This window comes from Biomphalaria glabrata, chromosome 3, assembly GCF_947242115.1.
Source record: "Biomphalaria glabrata chromosome 3, xgBioGlab47.1, whole genome shotgun sequence".
NCBI classification, from domain to species: Eukaryota; Metazoa; Mollusca; class Gastropoda; family Planorbidae; genus Biomphalaria; species Biomphalaria glabrata.
This window is the reverse complement of record NC_074713.1, coordinates 45,511,956-45,536,233: the sequence shown is the minus strand read 5'-3', so window position 1 is coordinate 45,536,233 and position 24,278 is coordinate 45,511,956. Positions and strand designations below refer to the sequence as shown.

The window sequence follows — 24,278 nt, the reverse complement described above, 5'->3', positions numbered from 1 at the left end:
TCCGCTAGGAAATCCAATGACTTGCCACTTAGTAGTGTTTAAGTCTCTAATTAGGCCTAACATGCACGACTAGATTTAACACATGAATACACATAGGACGTATAATTATCTTTTCTTTTTTTTTTTTTGAAATGTATTAGACAAGTTATAATAAAGCTCTGCCTAGATCTAGGAGACATTATGTCTCATGCGTTCAAAGTGCTTTCGGCTACACTCTATTGTCATAAAAGGTGTTTTGGGAAAGTCTTAAATCTTATGGTATTATAATGTCCATTACACCCCAACATGGAAGTACTGAAAATTACCACCACATAGATATAGGCTAAATTATATAGGGTACAATACGGTAGGCCTACATCCACAGACATATAATATATATGGGTCTGTGACTCTGTGGGTACATCACTGTCCTCTTCTTTAATAGGAAAACAATAAATAGCGCGTTAATACAAATGACTTCGAAGCAAAATCCCAGTGCCGTATTTAAACTTGAAAAGGCCCTAAGTTATCAATGAAGAAATGTGATCCTTTTGGGGCCCTTTATAAGTACCGATATTATATGTCAGTGCTAAATATTTCTTGGGGACACTAAGCTGTATCTTGTGTTGCCTATAGGTAAATACGGCCCTGCATAATCCATTGACGCGAAGAATGAAATCTGATTAACAGTCACTCATTCCCAGACACTGAATGTACTGTTCTATTAATTGGTAGATTTTGTTCTGTTTTCAAAGAGTTATTAGGACGCATGTTGTGCATCTTCTAGAAAGATCCTTTATCCAGCCAGGAATTAGTTAAAAATTGGCCAATGTTTACAGTGTTTATTCATTATAGACACAGCGAAACTCGAACAAAGGACATGTTTTTGCTGTGCTTGAGAAAACCGGATACAAGAGACGTTCAGCTAAAGTACAGAGATGTCTGAAAGCGAGACTTACGAACTACGGCTAACAATAAAACTATTTGGGAGAAAATTGCCCAACATCGGAACAGCTTGGAGACAAAATGTGCTGGCAAGGCCCGACTCTTGCACCTTGCAGAGAGCAAAAAAGTCTGAAGCGGCTTTAGACAAGAGAAAGAGGAAGTAAGCTGATAGCGCTTAGACAAAGTCATTCTCACGCAAGTCACAGCAGAATCTGCACAATTTATGGTGAATTATTCTATAGGCCTTCATAGGCTATACCTGTGATTTATCTGGGCTCACTGGCATACATTGTCTTTCGATACAGGAGGAGCCCTATTGGTATTTCTTCAACATAGGCCTACATTGAAGCTATTGATATAAGGATAGGCCACTATAGTATGCATTAATCATATTTTTTAAAACCTATATAAATAATACAACAAAACAATTTAATATGAATGAAGTGAAACTTTATCATTAGGTCTACTGGTGTATTCGATAACAAGTTAATATTAACAATGTGCTGGTAAGTCTGGAGACTACGCGTTGAGATTCTTCTTCTTTTTCTTCTTCTTGAAACTGTCAGGTAGAGTTGAGCCTTCAGCTTTTGGAACTCTAAGCCAGCAAAAGTGAACAAGAGCTTCCTCTCACTGGCCTGAAAGAGAACAGGAACTAAGAAAGATTATACCCCCCCCCCCCCAATTATAGGCTACGTTAGCATATCATGAACACGTCTACTTTCTGCATTGTTTGCTCAGTGACATTCTGTGACGTAGTCGACATGTCATAGGCCATTTCTTTCAAACCTAAAGCAAACAATGGCAGCAAGGTGGCGCTGCTTACAATCTAGACAACGTGTCACTAGACGCTGAGTGTTCTTGTATATAGTGTCCTGTGTGAGTGGGCTAGGTAGTATTCACAATTTTTAGAAAGTGGCGTTTGTAGGTAGAGTTCTAGATGTATGTCCTATGGGGTAGTGGTGGTAGAGCGTAGGCCTATAAGAAGGCCATTTATGTTTGAGCTGATATTATTAATTATAATTTGAAGAAAGTGTTAAAAGAAAAATTATTTAAAAATCTACACCAGCAACAACAACAACAACAAAAAAAACATTCATGGACTACCCGTGCACTATATCCCATAAATATAAACAAAACAAAACTTAGAAACGTAGGCCTACGTACATTGAGTTATTCTACAACTTTTTTTCTCAAACTATTAGGCCTACTATAGTGAAGCCACCCCCTTTTTTTTTTTTTTTTTTTCACAGACGAAAAAAAAAAATGACACTAGTGGCCACCTTAGCCAGCTAGCGTTGCAAGATCCCCAGTGGGGTCCATGGAAGATCGTTGTCCTGCATTCTAAGCTTCAGAAATAAACATCATAGCGTCTACAACGCACTGGATCTATTTCTCAAAAGTAAGAGCGCGAGTTAAGTTTTAAGAAAGGTTGAAACGGGCCGATACTGAAGTGTGAGAGGCTGTGACCGGCTTGATCATCAGCGTTACGTAGCTAGTAGGCCTATTGGGCCCATTTTGTTTACGTCATCAGAAAACAATAGTAGTCTATGGCAGTAGGGAGAAATTTGAGCGCCCTTAGATCTAAGAAAAACTTGTAGACTCTGAAATCATGTTGGCGAAAGTGTATAGAAATTTGAAATGACTTCTTCTAAAGAACGAATTGAATCGATCTAGTTCCAGACGCATCTAGCGAAAGATTCTATTGAGAATTTGAAACTATGTCAGTTATTTTTTTTTAAATTGGTAATAATGTCATTTGTACTTGACTAGGCCTACATCAACGTAAATACCTCTCCCCCTTCCTATTTGTCAGTTCGTCGCTCCTCTCATCTATATATTTGTTTCACCGTGTCACTCCCACTTTTGCAATTACTATTTGTCTCAAGGCGCTTCTCAATATGGTAGGCCCCTGTTGAAATTACACAGATAATAAATGTTCTCTATTTTTCTCATGGCTCACTGTCTAAAGGTATCTTTCAAAGTAGACAGTGAAGGGAGCACGAAGAAAGGGACGTCCAAGGGAAAGCTGGCTGGACAACGTAAAAGATTGGACCGGCCTCTCTCTTGATATCCTGCTAAAGACAGTTACCGACCTGGAAAAGAGGAGGGATTGGGTCACGCTGTCACCGCGCCCCTACGACGAAAGTGTAAGGACAAATGATGATGATTTGTCCCTAGACATAACAAATATTTTGTTGTTTATTCTTTCGCATTGATCCTGATTTAGTTTTTCTACACAAAAATTTCAATAAACTTTTTTTTTTTAAGTTCTCATTAATAAATGTCTACATTTTTCTTTTAAAATCCTATTGAAACAAACTATTGACATTATTAATATAAGTACCAAGCACAGAACACGTCTTTTTTTTCTTCTATTTTTTTTTTCCTTTGCAAGGAGTTTTCATTTCGATCTATGACGCAAAAAAAACAACACACACACACACAGGAAGTGGCACAAGTTTGACTTATCACGCAGGTGTCGAGTCATAAAAATGTAATATTGAAATTCAATTCAAATGTTCTGAGCCAAACTAAGAGTACACATAACTGACTGCTGCAATGTGAGTGTATATAGTCCATGGGGGGCTCTGGCCTGCTTCCTTATCTTTTCATCTCCCATATTCAAACTCAGTTGTTGTAGATCCGCCTCTACATCAAGCCAAATATATATTATAAATAGCCTACACACACAATATGAATGTAATCATCTATTTGTTTCTAGCATTTAGAATGACATTTTGATGTTGGTCTAGTTGGCCTAAGAGATATCAAGAGAGGCCGATCCATTTTATTTTAAGTTGTCCAGACAGCTTTTCTTTGGACGACTCATTCTTCGTTCTCCCTCCACTGTCCACCTTGAAGGATGACTTTAGACAGTGAGTCATGAGATGATTTTAATGATAGAGGAATACACTAAAATTAAAAGTAGAGCATTCAATTTCACTTTTTTTTTTTTTGTATTTAAAAGGGGTTTGTTTAAAATGAATACTTATTTTAAAGTGAGAAGAAGAATGTGAAATTAAGAAGAAAAAAAAATCCATGTTCAAGATTGTCAAGTACATAGTTTTATTGGAACTCAGAACCATTTGTTTGTATATGAATAAGTAGAAATAACAATTGGGCAACAAAAGCTGATAAGATTTACAAGTAAAGTTTTAAAAAACAAATCACATTGTTCCCTCACTTATTGCAGGGATGTGTTCCAGACAACCCAACAAGAATTGAAAACCTCAAGTAGAGATGTCATAGTTATATTAAATGAATGAAATCTGTTACAATCATTTATTAACATTTACCATACTAGTTTTAATACAAAGACTACTGCTAAATTGCCTGGGTAATCAACAGAGAAAAAAAAACTACTAGATTTTCTTTTGAATGAATACAGTTTAATATTTGTTTCATATATGTGAAATTCAATTGTTTAAATATATCTTTATATTTTGTAATTATTTTTCAGCACCATAAGAAAATGCTTATTTCAATGCAATAAGATGATTTTTGTTTTCATATCTAAGTCTATAAATGTTCAACTACAAAGCGACTTTAATTTGTAATGGGATATAGATTTGGAATTTTTTTTTTACTTAATAAGAAACTAGAATAATGTTTAATAAATAGTTTTCAATGTTTGAATTTTTTAAAAAAAATCTATTTTCTCCTTATCCCAAACAAGGAAAGTGAGCAGCATATAGTAGTCAAATCATTACATGAAATAATTATATGATTCCATTTCCAGCAGGCACATTGTAAAGTATGAGAAAAAGAAATCACTTGTACTATCAGCTTCATCTTCACATTTTGAACAGTAATGTAATTGTAAACTACAACACACAGTTAGCAGTAGACACATGCCAGAAAAACATGTAGAAGGTGAGAAGAAGCTAAAAGCTCACTAGCCAGAAATGCCAGATTTTCTGCTAGAACTTTATAGAAATTACAAGGGGAAAAAAATTCAGTACATATTAAAAACTTTAAGTAATAATTACTTCAATGCAAACAAATAAAAATAAATATTTATATTTACAGATACAACCCTAACAACTTGCATAATAATGTTCTTTTCTACACTATGAAATGCAGGGGACAGGAAGGAGGATAAGATAAGCCAGGAGTGTAGAAACTACATAATTGACTAGTCACACGTTGAGCTAATGAAAGAAAGGTAACAACAGCATGAGAACAATGTCAGTCAAATCTTGTTAAAGTTATTTGTGTGTGTGTGTATCAAACATGTTCATAAAAAAAAGGTTCAATGACATGTGATTCAAGATGACTTTCTAAAAAAACAAAAGACAATTATCACCAATAGAAGAAATTTATGCTAAGTAACATAAAGACTATGAGCTGGACTCATAAATGGACCATTGGAATGAACTCTGAATAGCAAATCATGCAATAGCAGCCCTCTGTAGTACTGTTCTGAATAGTTAATGTTAGCAAAGTTATTTCAAGGTTTTGGCTTTAAATGGCAATAGATAAGTTCAAGTTCAAACACCTCCACCATGTGTAACTATGAAACAGACTAAATACACATATAATCAAACTTATGCACAATCCTATCAACCTTATTTAACCTTAAGATGCAAGCTTTAACCTTCTAAATTTCACCATATAATGGTGAATGCATACAAAAGACAAAAAAACTTTCATATCATACATCAATGATTCTCAAAAAACATTTGATTAAGGGTTAGAGCATTTGAGCTCCTTCCTTAAAAAGTTGTGGATATAAACTGTGGTCGCCAGTGAGTTACTATGCAAGTCAATAAAAAATGACTTACCCAATACCGGTATTGAATAATTAATTTCCAAATAATAGGCAGGAAGTTAAAAGAAACTTATTTCTCTTCCCATCTGCACCAGGGGAACCATTGGTCATTTGGTCTAAATTGTGCAAAGACGAACCACAGGAGTAATGTTTTGCTTTGCACTGGAGAATAGTGATTGCCTACAACACCTGAGGGCACCTAATGAGCTGTCAGAGTTGTCAGACTTTTATTAACCTTTTTTTGGGGCATTCAAACCCCTTTTCTTCTTTCAATGTATGGATGGCTGTCCAGGTGTGGTCAAAACTACCAGAATTGGAAACACTAAAAATGTATCACAAAATGATGAGTTCTAAAGATAATTTATGATTGCGTATCACAGCTCAAAACTAAATAAAATGAGAAACTTTGGTAAGAAAATTAAACATGAATGCTTTTATAATGAATCACATTGTTTCGCATCATAATGATATCATTCAATCATTAAAAGGAGATGACACAATTTTATCAGCAGGGGAGTCAAAATTGACTATCAGTAACAGTTTAAAAATAAAATTATTTTAATAAAATTTGTGCTTTGACAGAGTATATATGTATTTATATTTGAAATATGTAACTTAAAATGAGAGTCTATTGTTTTTATACAAATACAGAACTGACAGAAAAAACAACAACAGAGCATTAGAAGCAATCATAATCATAATCTTCTTAGAGTCTACTACAACACTGGTTCTCAAGGGCTGGTTCAAATAGCTGTAAATATAAAGGCAACTTTTATAGAAAGCTGTAAATCATTTATACACTTGTATATAAACTCTATATTGAATAGATGGTAATGTTGAAGTATATCTTAAGTCCTTATTTAACTATTGCAAAATACTGGTTTAAAATCAGATTCTAACCATTTTCAAGAAGTCCCATAGGGTAAGGTTTGATTCTTGAGTTCTATGGATCTTTGAAGGTAATGCACATTAAATAATTTTTAAGTAAATCTCCCATAAGTGAAGAGGAAATGTTACAAAACAGTTTAAATCTGCACACTTGTAGGACCCTAGTTCCCTGGCAAATTATACCATAAGCATTATGTGGGAAGTAGGAATTCCCCAATAAACAGAATATTCTGTTTATTTTGACCAGAACTTCACACCCTTTAATACAACAGACTTTTTGTGTGTTTCTCACTATTACACTCTTTCCATTACTCTAGCTAGTAAAACAATCAAAGATGAGTTTATCCAATGTGTTATAAATAAATGTTTACCCACTGTCTTCAAATAATTTACCAACATTAATAATGAAACACACATTGAGAAATATTTAAATATTGAAAGGGAAGTAATTCACACAGATAAAACAAAATAATTTAACATGATACAAATGTTAGAAGCATATAATCAAAATTATAAAAAAAAAATAAACAAATAATAATACTGCAAATAAGGTCATAAATATAATAATAATGATGAAGCTTTATGCTATCAATTGGCCAAGCTTCAAAACTGAGATCAAAACTAATTGTTTAACGAGTGTTTTTATATTCATTAAGTTCCAACAGAAACTAACAATAGAATAAATGTTCCAAAAATATAATGCAGAAATTCAAATGCAATAAAAAATACAAAAACACAAACATATTTTTTTTTTAGATCAAATTAAAAAAAAATAAGTAAGACGATTATGGGAAAAAATAATACATAGGGCATTTTAATACTTGGTATTTATTTTAACAGGCAATGGAAATAGTATATTCTATACAAGATATTTATTTTAAGAGCAAAGGAGATACTGTATTCTATGTGAACCTAACATTAACTTAAGTACAGGTACTATCTTTCGTGGCAACTATAAATAGGTATAGAGTATGAAAAGATGGCTTACTTAAAAAAAGTCTCCATAGATAAAGTTAAGTTTATTTATTACCAAAGAAGAAACATTTAAAACCCAGTAGTAGATGCTAGATTATAAGTAAAGAAAGATGTCAGTATACAAGTTAGCGAAGTAAAATAAGAAGAAAAAAAAATTGTGACAATTTTTTTAAGAACAATAAATATAAATAGATTTGTTTGGAAACATCAATAAAGGTTATACAATAACATGAAAGCTGGTGAATAATATAGACAAATGACTCCTGAAGAGAAATGTACTAGATTTACTCTAAGGCCTTCATTCATATTTAACTTTTGAGATGATTTTATATTTATATCTGAGTAGGACATCTATGAAATATATTTGCTGATAATGACAAAGTTTAAAAAATAAGAAGTATATATATATCACAAAGAAACAAATGTTATGTTGAAGTGAAGTAATGGTACTAACACAAATGATGGCACAAGGACATGAACAATCTTTGGAATTAGATGAAGTCAAGAAGGCCACACATTTGAACTTAACATTGAATGTTCACAAATTAAAATTGTGGATGACTGGAAATTCTTGTAGTAAGTCTCCTCTTTGCACTGCGATTTGGAATGTTTAACTAAGATTGTCTGCTGTATATAAATAAAGGGGTTTATTACAATTATCTATCTTTTTTAGTCTTGTACGGCACCAATGTAAAATAAGTGTTCTTTGATTTTTCCTGATTTTGTTTTTAAAATACAAAAAGATAGAACAATCACAGTAATTAAAGAAGCTTCAACTCATTAGCACATTGTGAAACTGCTTAGGTTGATGTATTATTTATTTTAATTTAAAAAGTTAATCAAATCACAGTAAGATAATCATCAATATGGGCTGCCATGGTGACCACTTTGGAACCAATATAACTTGGCTTTGACAATTGAATGGTTAGGTATGTTTTGGGACAGTCATTAGGATGCTTCCCACCTCCTGCTGCCATCCCCTGCCATACTGCAGGAAGTTTAGAGGGAAAAAAAAGTCTACTTGTAAACCTCTTATAAAAAACAACTTTAGTGATTCTTTAAAAAATCTTAGAAATTTATTTAATTTTTGCTAGCTATTCAACTAAATCAGCAGTCTCTAGATAGTGTTTAACTGACATTCAAAGATTCAATGAATTTAAGTCTAAATAAGATTCTAAATCCCCAAAAAGCCCTTCCCTTCCCTATTAGCATTGTTTAACAGGGATATTGGTTATGCAGAGTATCCCTTCAATAATATTTTTAAAAAAAGGATACAATTTAAGAGTATTAAAAATATAGTCACAAAGTATAATCAACAATTTATAATGAATGTAAAAATACTAACAGCATATCTTCTTAATAGTGGTAGTTAAGATACAGAATGACAGTAATCTTTACTAACTCTAGATGCTATGTTAGTGTAAGGGTATAGCTCGCTGTATATTTTCAATTTATTTACAAAGGAACCAGAGAATAACATGGCAGAGAAAGGACCAATTTCAATCTTTTCTAAAAAAGAAAAAAAGGTTGCTTTCGGAAAATTCCTTATAGTTAGCAAAATATAAAAATAACATGGTTTAGATCTGTAAATATTACATCATCTTTCATGACAATATCAGATAAGAATAAATAAATATTTACCAGCGTAAAAAAAAATACAGAGTTGAAATTTCCACTTGTCTCATAGTCAAACCTAAATCTATCATTGAGTATGACTCTCAGACCGAAAACATCTTAGTGATTAGTGGGATTGTAATGGAAAATTAGCAGATGAAATAAAAAAAAATTATCACAAACTTTTCTGTCTGTAGTATATTTAAGGAAAGCACATGTAGCAATAAAATATTAACAAAAACAGTTTATTTAGTTGTAGAGAAAATGAGTCCAGTAGAGCTGTTAAAAAAAGGGGGGTAGTCATATTCACTGAACTTTAAAGATTTTGAGTGTGGAAAGTGTATCACCTCTTTATCAGGAGAATACTGTTTATAAGACAAGGATCAGTTTAAAGACCATGACTGTAGATGTTCATACTTTGACTGCTGCACAGTGGATTACGATGGTTTATTCTCCTCTTCCTGCAGCTCCAGGTGCATGTGGGTCAGAAGGAAGTAGGCGACGTCTTTATTTGTCCAATAAGAGGTGTGTGAGGTTAAGACGGACAGATAGCTGTTTTCCATTCTCTGCTCTTTCAGTTGAAAGTCTATGCGATATTCCAACTCTGAAAGCAATGGTGGTAAATAAGGATAAATGATATATATATATATATATTGACAAAATATATTGTCAATAAATTCTATGTGTGCTAAACATAATCTTTTGAGTTTGATAAAAGTGTATAATGGCACACTCCACTACACAGAGTTTTGAGGGAAACTTGGCAGGGCATTCAATTTGTAAAATTCACAATGATATTAAACCTACAATCTATATCTATATGAAGAATAAATATGTAAAAATAGTTTTTCAAAATATTTATGTAAACATTATCTCACCTTTTTAGAAAACTAAATTCTTAGGACATAGGTGAGTTAAACTAAATTTTACATTTCATAAACCTAACCGTAGTTGTTTTCAATTAAAATAATGTCTCAATAAGAACTTAACAAAAAAAACTGACCACTATGGAAAAGGCGAAACCTAAACCAGTAATTAATGTTTTGAAAAATACTTTTTATATAGAAATAAAATGTTAGGATAACATTAGTTCCATCCCCCAAACATGTACACAGACTATGCCATTGTTTCCATCACCAATAGATGCATACATATGAGAGGAAAGAAACAAGCAATGAACTGATATAACAAAGATAGAGTGTTTCAGTAGTTTCGTTATAAGAGAACAGAACTACAATGAGATATTTCCACTACCAGCAGACATAAGTTCATCAGTTTTATGCTGAGTGGATGAGGGTCAAAAATAATGTTCCATTTTTTTAAAAATCTATCATCCATTAGTTATTAAGAGCACAAACTAATTGCTTTTTTGAAAGGCAGGGAGAAGAGGGCTGACCAGGCCATTGGGTCACTTTGAGTTTGTGTGTGTAAAAAAAAATGTGTACAATCTAGATGACCTTGATATAATTAAACATAAAGTTTAAAAAATTATTTAGAACTAGTTAGAAGGTCAAGGTAGAAGTTGAAGAATCTTGAAGTAAATATTAACAATGACATAAAGAATCCAGAAAAGTTTTCAAGCTGGACTATATAAGGAACGTAGAGCTAGCTATTTGGGTCATTGTTCCAAGTTATTGTTCAGTGTTCTCTGATGGATATTTATTAATCTTCAGTATCTTCACTGTGCTTACTATTTCAATAATAAATATTATGAAGTTATTATTCTAGTCATACAAGTGATTTATATTTTATTGTTTATCATCGATGGATGACTTGTTTTGTTGTACTTAGTTTGAAGGCATTAAACTCAAGTAAAATATACACTGCATTTCTTCAGTGTGTTCAAATTGAGACCTTTATGCACCTCAGAATAGGCTTATATCATGTGATTTGGGAGACAATACACTACTCTCCAAGATAAACTCATGACACTTAAAAATAAAATAAGGAAAAAAAAAATACATCAACAGGTTTTCAAGTACAAAAGCTACATCTAGGGGAGATTATTTACATTGTGCTTTCAAGTCATGCTGAACTAACTTAGTCAGTCAGTAAAAGCATTCTATGATATAATTCTTAGTATAAGCAATGTTATTTTTTATGATTTAGAAAATTATACTTTTAACTAGGGCTGCAGAGTTGGACCATTTTTGGAGATAATAATTCTAAAAAAGTTATCTTATAACTAGGGCTGTGGAGTTTAACCATTTTTAAAGATAACACTGCTATTAATTTTCATTTAAAGAAGTTTCATTCAGTTAATGTATATGAAATTCAAATAGAACTAAAACAAGATAGAAGGCTAGTGAGAGACTTCAGACAGACTTTTCATTTTGTTAGAACTAGTAAGAAAAAAAAAATTATTATTGTTGTATTCTGAAAATAATTATTGGTGTAGTTCATAGCCATTATTCAAATTTTTAGTTAGACTTTGGTCAGGAGTTACACTTATATGGTGAGAATTTCGAGTCATAGGACTATGGTCATTGTGCTTTAAGAGTACAGATTAATTCACAAATGTCACAAGGACAATGCATTCACTCATAGTTTAAAAATTTAATAATCCTTAAAAAAAAAGGAGTTGAAGTCTGTACATTTAAAAACTGAATCCTAAAAGAAAAACTTTAGAATACTAAATTCACAGCCATGTTTTAACAATTTTTCTTAACAGTATATATACAATAATACATTTTAAAATAAACACAAAATAATAGGTAATAAACCCCAGAAATGACCAACAGCTGATACATTGATTGATGCAATTTTTGTGGGAAAAAAATGTTTTCTTTCAAATGAAATAAATCTTACTAAACAGATGTGCCAGCATAGCTAGAGGAAAGAAAAGGAAATACAAAACATCAAGATAATACTCTCTAGGGTATAGCATTTACTTCATTCATTGTGTTCATATCACTAGTAAAACTAAGTTTGCATTTTGTGAGACTTCAAACAGCAAGAATCATTAATTATTGAAACTTGCTTGTTGTCTAAAATGTTGGATTATCGAAGCAGACATACTTGATGTTGAAAAACATTGAGCCTGATTGTTGTAATTATTCTAACAGAAAGTTTACATAATCAATTTCAAAGTAACCCAAAGGCTCCCATTTCCAGCTAAAAAATCCTCCCATACCCTAAGATAAGAGGGGTAACTCTGAATTTATAAGTTCTTAAAAAATAAACATTTTGAAAAAAAAAAATTGAAAAATTAAGATTGAACACTAATAAATAGAATGATATGCCTAGTTTATGAAAATACATACTTTTAATACCTTTAGAATATAAAATAACTTCAAAATTACTCATTTTTCCGGGTCGGGCCTAATACACTGGGCCTATGGGCCTGTTCATTTGGAAAATGTTAGAAAATAATAAAAGAGTGATGCACATCCAATTTCCACTAAAAAAAAAGTAGACACCACGCTCTAGTTCTCATTCTAAACAAGATATGATGAGCTCTTTGTAAAGCAAAGTTTAAAAAAACTGTTGCTAGTGTCCCAAGTTATTATCCTGCCTTAGGACATCAATGTAAAAGACACACTGTACTAGGGTAGGAGCTATTGGGTAGGTTATTCTAACAAAAGAAAATAATAAAGGAACAGTATGAACAAGAACAATTGTATGAATGATCACACTAACCAGTCTTATCTAGTTGATCAGGATCAGTATACTGCATTTCTTTTTTCATGTCTGTTAACTCTTGTGGCCTGCTCATTTTGTTTAGGATCTGGAGCTCTGCACTCAGCTTGTCTGTTGCTTCTTTCTTCTTACGATTGTTCAGCCAACCAGCTTTATGAAATGAAAACAAGAGAAAAAGTATTTACAAATATGTATCTTATGAGTCAAAGCAATATTGTATGTTGATAAATGGTTATATTGTTACTATTTTGCTTATTTGTTACTTGAATCTATAAATACTGGTATCATAATTAACACTATTAACTAGTTCTAATAAATATTCTCTCATTCTAACTGCAATGTAAAGATATTTTTGACAACCTCCATAAAGTTCTTTTTAACAACCTTTAGCTCCATTGTAAGTTTAAATCTTACTTCATTTAAGACTATCCTCAAAAGAATATTAAAAGGTGCATATAGAGAAGATTACTAAAAGCTAAATTTTTATGTGAACATTTTAAGTAACTAGAAGGTCTCTCAAACAAGTGCATTTTGTTTTTCAGTTTAAAAATGTCAATGAACTGGCTGTGTTCCAGAATCAATGCTGTGTTACAATGTCAATGAAATGGATTATAATCTTAATGAGAAAATGAATTCAATTTTTGTTGCTGACATATTATCTAACTTAGATAAGGAGTTTTACTATTTATGGCTTAAATTTCAAAAGGATTGCCAACTCACAAAGAGAAAATTTCTTCCCGCCAGAGTCCACGCTATCCTCCTTTCCACTGCCTTCTCCACTATCTTCCTCTTTGTGGGACTTGTCTTTTGTGATCTCTTCCACAGCCCCTGTAAAGGCAGCATAGGCTCGGCTAGGTATCTTTGAATAAGGCAGTTTCTTTGGCTCTGAGAAATGGTGGATGGCTAAAGGCATGATGGTGGTGTAGTGTTTCAGTATAAGTGGTTCAATTCTGTAAGCCTGTGCAGAAAGATTTATGCAGACAATACAGCACTAAAAAAGCAGTCTTTACCAGAAGGAGAGTTTTAATGATGTAATAAGCTGGATATACTTACCACAGGGTCAGATGGATGGAATATGTTAAATATATGTTTGCATAGAGATGTAGGCAGTATGTTGTCTGTAGAGCCCGTACCATGTGGCCTGATACCTCGTAATGCCAGGAACACAGCCAGTGGGGAGCCAATACAGAAAAGGTTCTCTATCTGTAGAGACAAAGTGATGTAAAGATCTTAGCAACAACATATGGCAATATCAAATACTTTAATCTAGTAATGCCAAAATGATAAAGGGACATAACTTTGTAAAAAGAATTTCACAAAGCTCAAACCAGACTTTCTTCTGCTCTAATAATTTAAAGATATTCCTTCAACCAAGAAGATTGCTACATTCTAGATAGATGTAGTTGTTTTTATTAGACATTTAATTCTACTCAATCATTGACTTTCTAGGCATATCAATGTGTTAATCTAGTTGCTTTTCTATAAAGTTATTGATTTTCCTTCCTGGCTAATTAAGGAAACTCATTCCATAAAGATTTAACAGTTGGAAAGATATGTATTTGTCATTTTCTAGTTTTTGGCAATCTATGAGAATGTCTGGTTCTCTTAATGTTTAATTTGGACAAGGTTGGTGCAACATATCTGTCTTTTTTTTTTACATTTTACTGCTATTATAAAGTTTAAATGTTTCACCACAATTATAAAGTTTGAATTTTTCACCAGAATTATAAAAATTGAATGTTTCACAGCTCTTATAAAGTTTTAGGACTATTATAAGGTTTGAATCTTTTACTGCTATTAATCAGTTTGAATGTTTCACTGCTATCATAAGGATTGAATGATTTAATGTTATTATAAAATTGAATGTTTTAGTGCTATTATAAACTTTGAATCTTTTACTGCTATTAATCAGTTTGAATGTTTCAGAGCTTTTTTAAGATTGAATGTTTTACTGTTATTATAAGGTTTAAATGTGTCAACACTATTATGAAGTTTTACAGCTATTATAAAAATTTGATAATATAATGCTATTATAAAGTTTAAATGTTTTACTGTAAATGTAAGATAGAATGTTTTACTGTTATTATAAGGTTTAAATGTGTCAACACTATTATGAAGTTTTGCAGCTATTATAAAAATTTGATACTTTAATGCTATTATAAAGTTTAAATGTTTTACTGCTGTAAATTGGATGGAGTGCTTCACATTATAAAGATTGAATGATTGCTATTATAAAGTTTGAATGTTTTTGCTATTTATCTGTTTAAATGTTTTACTGCTATTAAAAAGTTAGATGTTTTACTGCAATTAATCTGTTTGAATGATTCACAGCTATTATAAAGTTTGAATGTTTCACCACTATTATAAAGTTTGAAGGTTTTTAAGTTATTATAAAGATTGAATGATTAACAGCTATTATAAAGTTTGAATGTTTTACTGCAAAGTTTGAATGTTTTTCTGCTATTATAAGGTTTGAATGTTTCACCACTATTATAAAGTTTGAAGGTTTTGCCACTATTATAAAGTTTGAATGTTTTACTGCATTATAATGTTTGAATGTTTTTCTGCTATTATAAGGTTTGAATGTATCACCACTATTATAAAGTTTGAATGTTTTACTGCAATTATAAAGTTTGAATATTTTTCTGCTATTATAAGGTTTGAATGTTTCACCACTATTATAAAGTTTGAATGTTTCGCCACTATTATAAAGTTTGAATGTTTTACTGCAATTATAAAGTTTGAATGTTTTTCTGCTATTATAAGGTTTGAATGTCGATATTTTGGGTTTTGGGCACATCCTTACAATTTAGGCCATGAAGTGCCCATAATTCCTCAGGGATTATTCTCCCTTCCTAAAGTTTGAAGTTTTATTGCTATTATAAAGTTTGAATGTGTCACCAGAAGATCAAACTTAGTCGGATTACATGTGTTTATGTTTTTGACAAAAAGTTAAAGCACTGAAATCTGTTTTGTTTTACATTTGACTTATTAAATTTTAGTTATTCAAAAGCCGACAAAGTGTAATAGGCAAAAAGTTGTATAAGTCCAACACTGGTCAGACTGGCATTTAACTGCAAGATATTTTCTTAGATGTAATTTGCCAGCATCCGGCAATGTTGTATCAATGCAGCAGATAAAATTATTATTATATTTAAATTTTTGATCATTTTGGGTTTTTTAATAGGTTTTGTATTTGTAAATTATGGTTTAGTGTTATATTTTTAAATATTAATTTACTCATAATTTTCTTTGTAGCAATGACTCTTAATGTAGTAATTTTTACTAAGGGCATAATCTTTTTTTTTTGTGAATATTCATAAAGCTTTACTGTATATTTTTCGTTTATTCTATAATTTTAAGTTTTCTAGAGTCAATAGATATAAACTGAGGATGCATATTTTGTATATAGTTAATTTTTTTTAATTAGCTGCAGCTATCACCTAATAAGAACAAGCCAAAAATCAATCAACCATCCCAGAGAGTACATATCAGATACTTAAAATACAAGGTATCAAGAAGGCCATAAAAACAGTCTACTGACAGATTGTAAGACAACCCTAAAAGTAGATCTCACACAACATCACACAGCATACGTAGCAACAGATTTTTTACTAAATCTCCTAATGACCTAACATAACTCTTGGAAGAGCAGAGCTTATAAAATGCAAATGAATGAAGCGCTATATTCAAATAGTTTGTCCATTACACTGAATCAGAACTAATCAGGAGACAGAACATGAAAAATATCACAATGATTATAATCACCTGAAAAGGAAGAGATTTAATATTTTTTCTTTGACGAGCTCGAATAGACTTCATCATCTCCTCCAGCTCTTGGACTCTGAAACAATTGTCAATCTTTGACTTAGTTGCTACTAATCCACTAATAAGAAAATGTGTTCCCTGTTCTAGTATTTATAAGCAAGTAATATCATTCAAATACAAGGGAAAAATCAGTGTATGAGAATTTTTTTTGTCTTAGTAAAGTAAAAATATTAAGTTATATCTTTTAACAGAATACAAGTGAAAAACAAGACACAACTACACTAATAGACATAGAACTAGTCATTAGGAAAAAAAATACAATAATATTAGATTATAAATTGTCTTTTTCTTTAAAAGTGAAGAATATAGGCCTATTGATTTTTCTTTTCAAGTCTTCAAATGCTTTAATGTAAAACTAGAAAGAATATTTAAATTGTTTTAATCAATTGAAGTTTTGACAGTAAACTATTATGTGATGTCATGGATTTTTTTTTTATAGAGTAAATAAAAGTTATGAGGTCATCAGTTTGTGTGTACCTACTTATTTTTGGCAATGGCAACATCTTGCAGGATCTCAGCATTGTCTTTGGCATTATCTTCCTCTTCAGCCTAAATGACGTGGAGCATTGAAATATTTCAGGAAACTATAAGCTACATTGAATTATTTAAGCAACTTATTTAAAATGGCCCAATGAAAATAATGACTCTTAAATTATTTCTATACCATCTGACTTTGGGGTATATAGAATCACAAGTATTTATATTTGTAATTTAAATATATTTGAAACACTAATGATAATGGGAAAAAAAAATAATTTCTGCATTTACATATTTATTGAAGTCAGACCTTATATTTTACATTGCCCCCCCCCCCATTGTAAAGAGTGGCCTAGGATAATTAAATTAATAAGGGTCACTGCAATTTTATCTTAAAACAAAAAAAAAAACAACTATTTTTAAAAATAATGAAGAAAATTTCAATTTTTCAAGAAATGAAGAGGTGATTCACTTACCAATAGTGAATTCATTAATTGATCATACAAGTTGACAGGATTCCATCCAGTGATAATGTCATAAGAGATCACTGCACCTGCCAAACACAAAAGTAACTTTTAATATTTTAACATAATTCTTGAAGTGTAAGAAACCAACACTTTATTATACATGTTTTAAGACAGCACTCAAAGTAGACTTTTCTTTTAAGTTAAAATTATGTGTAAGGTCACTCAAGTAGGCAGCAACAAATTATTTGCCCCATTGGCTTAAATAGAAAATGAATTATTTTTAGATATGCACAACCAAGGTTTTGTTATGTGACCCATCTGGCCGTCTATCATTGAGTAAGTGACAGAAGGTGATTTTAAATGACATCACAAACTACATTTTAAATGACAAAAAAACCCCACACACCCAAACTTCACAATCCTTTGACTATGACATAGTGCAATCAAACATCTATCAAGACCAACATAAGTAAGTATAGCATACATTCATCTAGAAGCACTTGACTAGCATATTACTAGCGCTGAGGTGTGAAACATACAAAACAAAAACAACATATAACTGTGCTATAAAAGAAAAGAATGGAAACATCTACATAATTATAATTATTAGAATTATTAGAAGACTCAATTTAATGTCAGTCTAATGGTGGTACATTAAAACAATTTTACAATTTCAGTTTACAAGGGCAATGTCCGAACCATTTTCAGTTAAAATGATATAAGAGCCTACTATCCAAGAATGCCTAAATAACAACCCGTGATCCCTACAATTACTATGACAACAAAGAATGTATAGGATTGATTAATTAATAGTATATATCACAAAATAGTTCATTCCTGCAGGGGAAAGAATGGTGGAATAATGGGCAGTAATCATGCTACACCTTTACTACAAACATTAATTAAACAATATTCAAACAATCATCACATATAGGTTAGTGATTTAAATCAAAGGTTCTCACAAAATACTAAACAAATACATTTATAAAACAAATATAAACAAAACTTTTTTAAAACTATGTGTCAACATTTCTCTAATATAAATATCTGTAAAAATTTATCTTATTCAGGCAAAATGAATCTAGAGTTATTCCAGTTATCAGATTTTCATATATTATTAGCATTTTAATTTTTGATGAAAATAAAATAGTAGTAGAGAATTCCTTATTTACAGAAAAAAAAAATATTTAGCAACTTGTATGTTTAATTCCCAACTAAAATTTCATACATGAAGCTCATCATATGATGGCAGATTCGAGAATAAAAAGATTTGAGAATGAAGAAAAAACTATCTACAGAAATATGCTTTGAAAAGCTGATCAAATCTGAAGCATGAGTAGGTTGGGTTTAAGTCAGTTTGATTTGCAACTTCCATGAGTTTCTTTGCCTGTCATTCTGCCAGGTTTTAAAGCAATAAACAAATAATAAGCACTTAACAGAACCAAGCCAGGAAACCACACTGAGCTAATTTATGGTAGGTGGCTTTTATTCCACACTTTTAGAGGTACAACTTAAGAACATTTAAAAAATTTTTTTTATTTATCTAGGATAGAGTTTAAGAAACGCTTATATTTTATGCCAATAAAGGAATATAAATGTAATAAAATGCAACTTTGGTGACCACTTTTTTATTTCGATGTAAAACAAATTAAGATTTGATTCAACAAAAAAGGTCCAAAAACTAGACAATATAGTTATTGCCTGCTTTACTTAAATAGACACAAAATGATTGTACAATTTGTGTTCCTACAATGTAACAAATAGACTTTCTTCACAGAGAGGAGGATCAACACATTTAGGAACCACAGCAATCAACATTTGAGAATTTGGTCAAAGAAACTGCAATAACTGTTGCAGCAATACTTACTATACTATTAGTAGGCTAGTAGACAGTAACAAACACTTTCTTGGCTGTGTAAGTGCTAAATTTATTCTTCTACATCATCCATATATATATAGGCCTTCAAGACTTTCAGAATCGCCTCCTTTGTGTCAACTAGCACATTCTTTCGACATGGCAGAAATATAGGTCAGTGGGTTACAATAACGTTACGGGCCAGACAAAACAATAACATATACTATCACATGTACCTAATGAATGGGCCACAATTGAGACTTTGCCATTACATGGCTCAAAGTAGGGATGCCGAGAGCAGAACATTTGATAAAGACGAATCAGCTCAGTTTTCAGACTGGCGGTGATCTAATACGAAACATGAAAAAAAATAAATTTTGATGACATTTGCTGTTATTATGTATGTGATTTTTCACTGGTAAGGTAAGAATGTGATTCGATTATTGACAATTAAAACAAATGTTTCAAACAAATTAGGAATATAATATAAACACTAATAAAAATTTTAGGTTCAAAATTATAATGACATATATCACACTTTGTATATTTGTAAAAGTAATAGCAAGCAATGGTCAGTACTTCAAATTGCCTTTAATAATGTCCTTTTTTTTTTACTACAAATGCACTATTAAAAGACGACTAGAGCAAACCAGTTGGAACAAATGATGAATCATGCTGTTAGCTGGGTATTTGTTTCTTCCATTATTGTGTTAAACATGCTATACTCAACTTGTTCAAAAAGGTACTCTCTAAGTGCTTTGCATATCTGTACACTAGTTATTAAGTGCAGCAGAAGTACACAAGTGCAATGCTAGCTATATGAAGTGCAGCTGAAGTACACAAGAGCAGCAGAAGTACACAAGTGCAATGCTGGCTATATGAGGTGCAGCAGACGTGCACAAGTGCAATGATGGTTATATAAAGTGCAGCAGAAGTACACAATGGCACCAGAAGTACACAAGTGCAATGCTGGCTATATAAAGTGCAGCAGAAGTACACAAGTGCAGCAAAAGTACACAAGGGCAGCAGAAGTACACAAGTGCAATGCTGGCTATATGAGCGATGTATGGTAGAACTAGTATAGCAAGTACTAAACAATTAGTCATCAAGTCATAACAATGCAAGCTTATTATTGGTTACAACTGCAAATGAAACAACAGTCAGTGCGTGATGCTGTCAACTCTTACCTCTGACCTGTACAGGGGACTTGTGTAGTACAATACATCCATGGCAGAGCTGTTCAGCACACTGCGCACACCTTTCATCTTGTGTGGGGTAACAGACTCAACTGTGTCTACAAATGTTTGATAATGAGGACTATTCATGTCAGCTTTTAAATAAGTTTTAATTCAGGGTATGTAATGTAGAATCTAAATATTTTTTTTAAATCTTAAATTTCAGAGATAAAGCTGTTAATTAATTTTGTAAAAAATTAGAAAAAAAAAGTAATAAAGCGGCAATATGTACTATTTATACCTCCATCTAGCTTGAGCGAAGAGCGCCACTGAACTGGAAGAAACTCTGCTCTCTGGCTGGTTGTATCAAAATCTGGAAACATTTTGGTCCTCATGTAGCGAACTCTGTCACGAAGTCTAGCAAAAGAAATACATACTTTAAATAAAGATTTAAGACTTTTGTTTTAAAGAAGTACAAAAGCATGGTACCCCCAAATTAAAAAAAAAAATTAATTAAAATTATTTTTATACACTCACCAAACAAAACCAAGTTCCAGATCTGATTTGAACTTTGGCCCCCTTGATATGTAGCCAATCGGTTTAAATTTGTACATTTTTTAAGGTTCTAAATCACTTACCAAGCAAACATTTCTTGAAACTTAACAATTGTAAACTTACTCTTTAGTACAACGGACAATACTCCCAGTGTCCATCTTTTGACCTATGCCATGAATGACAAAGACAAGATGACATATGTCTGGAGGCTTATCATCCATAACAGCTTCAACACAATAACCTCGAAACAGACGAGTGCCAGCTACAATGTAAACAAAGCTACAAATTCAGTCGATGTCAATCAAATAAAGCTTAAAAAACTAACTTAGGAAAATGGCTACATTTTATAACATTAAACCCCTATACACAAAATAACTTGTAGACTAATGGATGAGACATGAAAATCTATTTAATAAGTAGAAAAAAAAATTATGATATTTCTAAAAAATGTGTACATTTTTGCCAGCCCAAAGACTGTCTAACATTTCTTAATAGCTTGGATGATGTAGATTCATTAAATTTATAAACTTCATTTGTTGCATTCCAATCTACATGAAAATCTTTGAACTTGAGATGGTGAATTACTGGGGACAAACAAGTAAACAGTGTTAGATACACAATCATCAGTAACTTAAATATAAATAGAGATTTAAAGAATGATGTTTACATATTTATATATAAGTTTCAAAACTGATCAATATTCCTGACTGAGCACCAGAAATCAGGCCATACAAAATACATAGTTTGGCAATAGTTTTCTAAATGAACTCACACAATATTGTTATAGGAGTCTGATTATTAATGTAATTGATATTTAGTTTCATGTTAGATTGTTAAATATTATGTGTATGCATTTTACATTTTCTCTTTTCAAGTGAAGACGTTTTAAAGTTTTACTATGAAGGTAGGTAGTCATCAATAATTTTTATCAAATAACAAAATATTTATTTATACACAAGACTTATAAGACAATTCTGGATTAAATTGAAAAAATTAACATGAAAAAAACAAAAAAAAAACATGAGAACTATGAAGTGTAACTACCCACCGAATCATACCAAAATAAAAAAAGTAAAACAATGAACAATTACATTAAAACTGCCTCTAGAGAAGAATACTACTCACCAGGCTTAGGTCCTTTCTGTGACTCAGGTGCTTCTTCCAGTCGTTGCCCTTTAAATCTAGTCATGTGTTCTGCCTCAATCTGAGTAGTAAAAGTTTCTTCAAGGGGTTGCCAACTTCCATCTTCAAACCAAATGCCTCGTAATATGATTGAAGATTCCTCTAAAATGAAGTTTGCAGTTAAAATATTATTCAGAGCAGAAAAAACATAAGTTTGACACTTTGTCTTCTTAACTACTCCATAAGATTTGCATGCTTTGATTGATTTTTATCTATAAGGATTATTTTAAGATAAGAAAAATCAAATGTAATCACAATGTTTCTGGGGCCTACAGTTAATGAGGGTGTCATGTGGCCACCAAAACAACTTTAAAACTTTACTTTTCCAAAACTAATGTTAGGTACCCATTAGAGTTGGGTGGACTCAGGGACGCCCTATAAATCTACAAATTCAAAATTCATCTTCACTAAGATTTAACTAGCGTATAAAACTTTAAAAAAAAAAGCCCATATAATAAAATGAACAGACCATCACAATTTTTTTTACTAATAAATCTGGAAGGTTAGTGAGCATAATTCTGATTTTACTTGTTTTAGCTAAAGAAATACACAGTGACATAAAGCCACTACAAATCAAAGTACAAGTGTTGGCTCATCAGAAGAACAACCTTTAATGTGAACAGTGATGTCTCACAATCTTTCACAAGAGTATGGTAATAATATGAGTTAAGAAAACCTTCCTTCTAGGATAATATGTAATGCCAAATATCACCTTTTTTTACCCCCCTCCCCTATTTGAAACAAGACTTAATACCTCCAGTGAAAATCGAATGCACTAAAAAGTTGGACCTGTGAAAATCAAGGGGCTACTGTACCTAGTATTTGAATATGTTTTGGTTTTGTTACGTAACAACTCTTCAGACACACTCCCTCTTGTTACAAGTCTTGTAACAAATCATAACAAATTTTTAGGTCCCCCTGCCCCTTTAGCTGTTATGAAATATCTTAATGTTCTCTTATTGTTTTCAGTGGGTAAAAGTAGGTATCATCAGTTTTAAATTATAATAATAATGTAATCAATTGTAATCCAAATTAAATGTGTTTAGTTATACTTTTATTTCAAACTATATAAAATAATTACCTATGAATTTATAGCCTATTATTTTGTTTTCTATTTAGATCTAGGTTTTAAGCATAAAGTCTTAAGTAGATCTAGAACAGAAATAACATTTGCGATGGTATTTAGTAAATAATTTACCTGACCAATAAACTGGGGAACACTTTTTCTCCTGTACATCAACTTCATAAAGTCCACCCCTGACAAGAATCTTTTCATTTTCATCAATATCCCCACTCTCATTACTCAGATTTAACGCTCTGTATCTACATTCTATTCTAAGAGAATCATAACCAATAAATGCGGTCCACTTTTTGGAGTCCTCCTGCTTGTGAAACCATCGTATTTCATCTGGTCTTAACTCCTCGACAAACTCTTTCTTAGGGTAAAGATAACGTTTAAAGCTGGGAGATCGTGTGTTAGCTTCATCAAGGGCAATCGTATCAAAGTCGTCATCCTCCTCAGAAGATCTGTACAAATTTTCTAGAGAATGAAAGGCTTTTTCGGCGTTGTCAGAAGTAGAAGAGAAACTTGACGATGAACTTCTGTTGGACATTTCATCTATTGAAGATAAATCGATATCTGTCGGGGAACAAAATTCCATTTAATGGCTATTGACCCCATATAGATCTAATATTTCAAAAGGAATGTGTAACATCTGTAAAAAAGACTTAAATAAATGGCTATTGACAGGAGAATAAAGACGACGACAGTCGTTCTTCGCCAGCTGATGTTTTGCTGCTGACATGTTCCATTATTTTAAACGGAAGTGCCATTCTTTGTTGTTATTTAGAGGTCTAGTTGTCACGTGAGAACTAATTATACCGTGCGATATATTTTTAACTGTTAGATTTAGCTATCCAGCTAATTT

At 31.6% G+C, this 24,278-nt stretch overlaps 1 protein-coding gene across 2 annotated transcripts; it reads right to left on the bottom strand.

Moving 5' to 3' along the window:
- Positions 1 to 3,966: 3,966 nt before the first annotated feature.
- Positions 3,967 to 24,183, bottom strand: LOC106075981 (phospholipase DDHD1-like). 2 transcript variants are annotated; one of them, XM_013236867.2, is made up of 15 exons: positions 23,549 to 24,183; positions 22,294 to 22,452; positions 21,624 to 21,752; positions 21,292 to 21,430; positions 20,915 to 21,030; positions 20,626 to 20,732; positions 19,675 to 19,786; positions 17,593 to 17,669; positions 17,121 to 17,188; positions 16,580 to 16,655; positions 13,865 to 14,014; positions 13,532 to 13,769; positions 12,812 to 12,961; positions 11,981 to 12,001; positions 3,967 to 9,776 (listed from the first exon to the last, which is right to left on the bottom strand). In XM_013236867.2, the coding sequence occupies exons 1-15, from the start codon at positions 24,009 to 24,011 to the stop codon at positions 9,610 to 9,612; spliced, it is 2,172 nt and encodes a 723-aa protein (XP_013092321.2). In that variant the 5' UTR covers positions 24,012 to 24,183; the 3' UTR covers positions 3,967 to 9,609. The 2 variants fall into 2 exon arrangements, with proteins under 2 accessions (XP_013092321.2, XP_013092322.2); XM_013236868.2 differs by lacking the exon at positions 11,981 to 12,001.
- Positions 24,184 to 24,278: the final 95 nt, after the last annotated feature.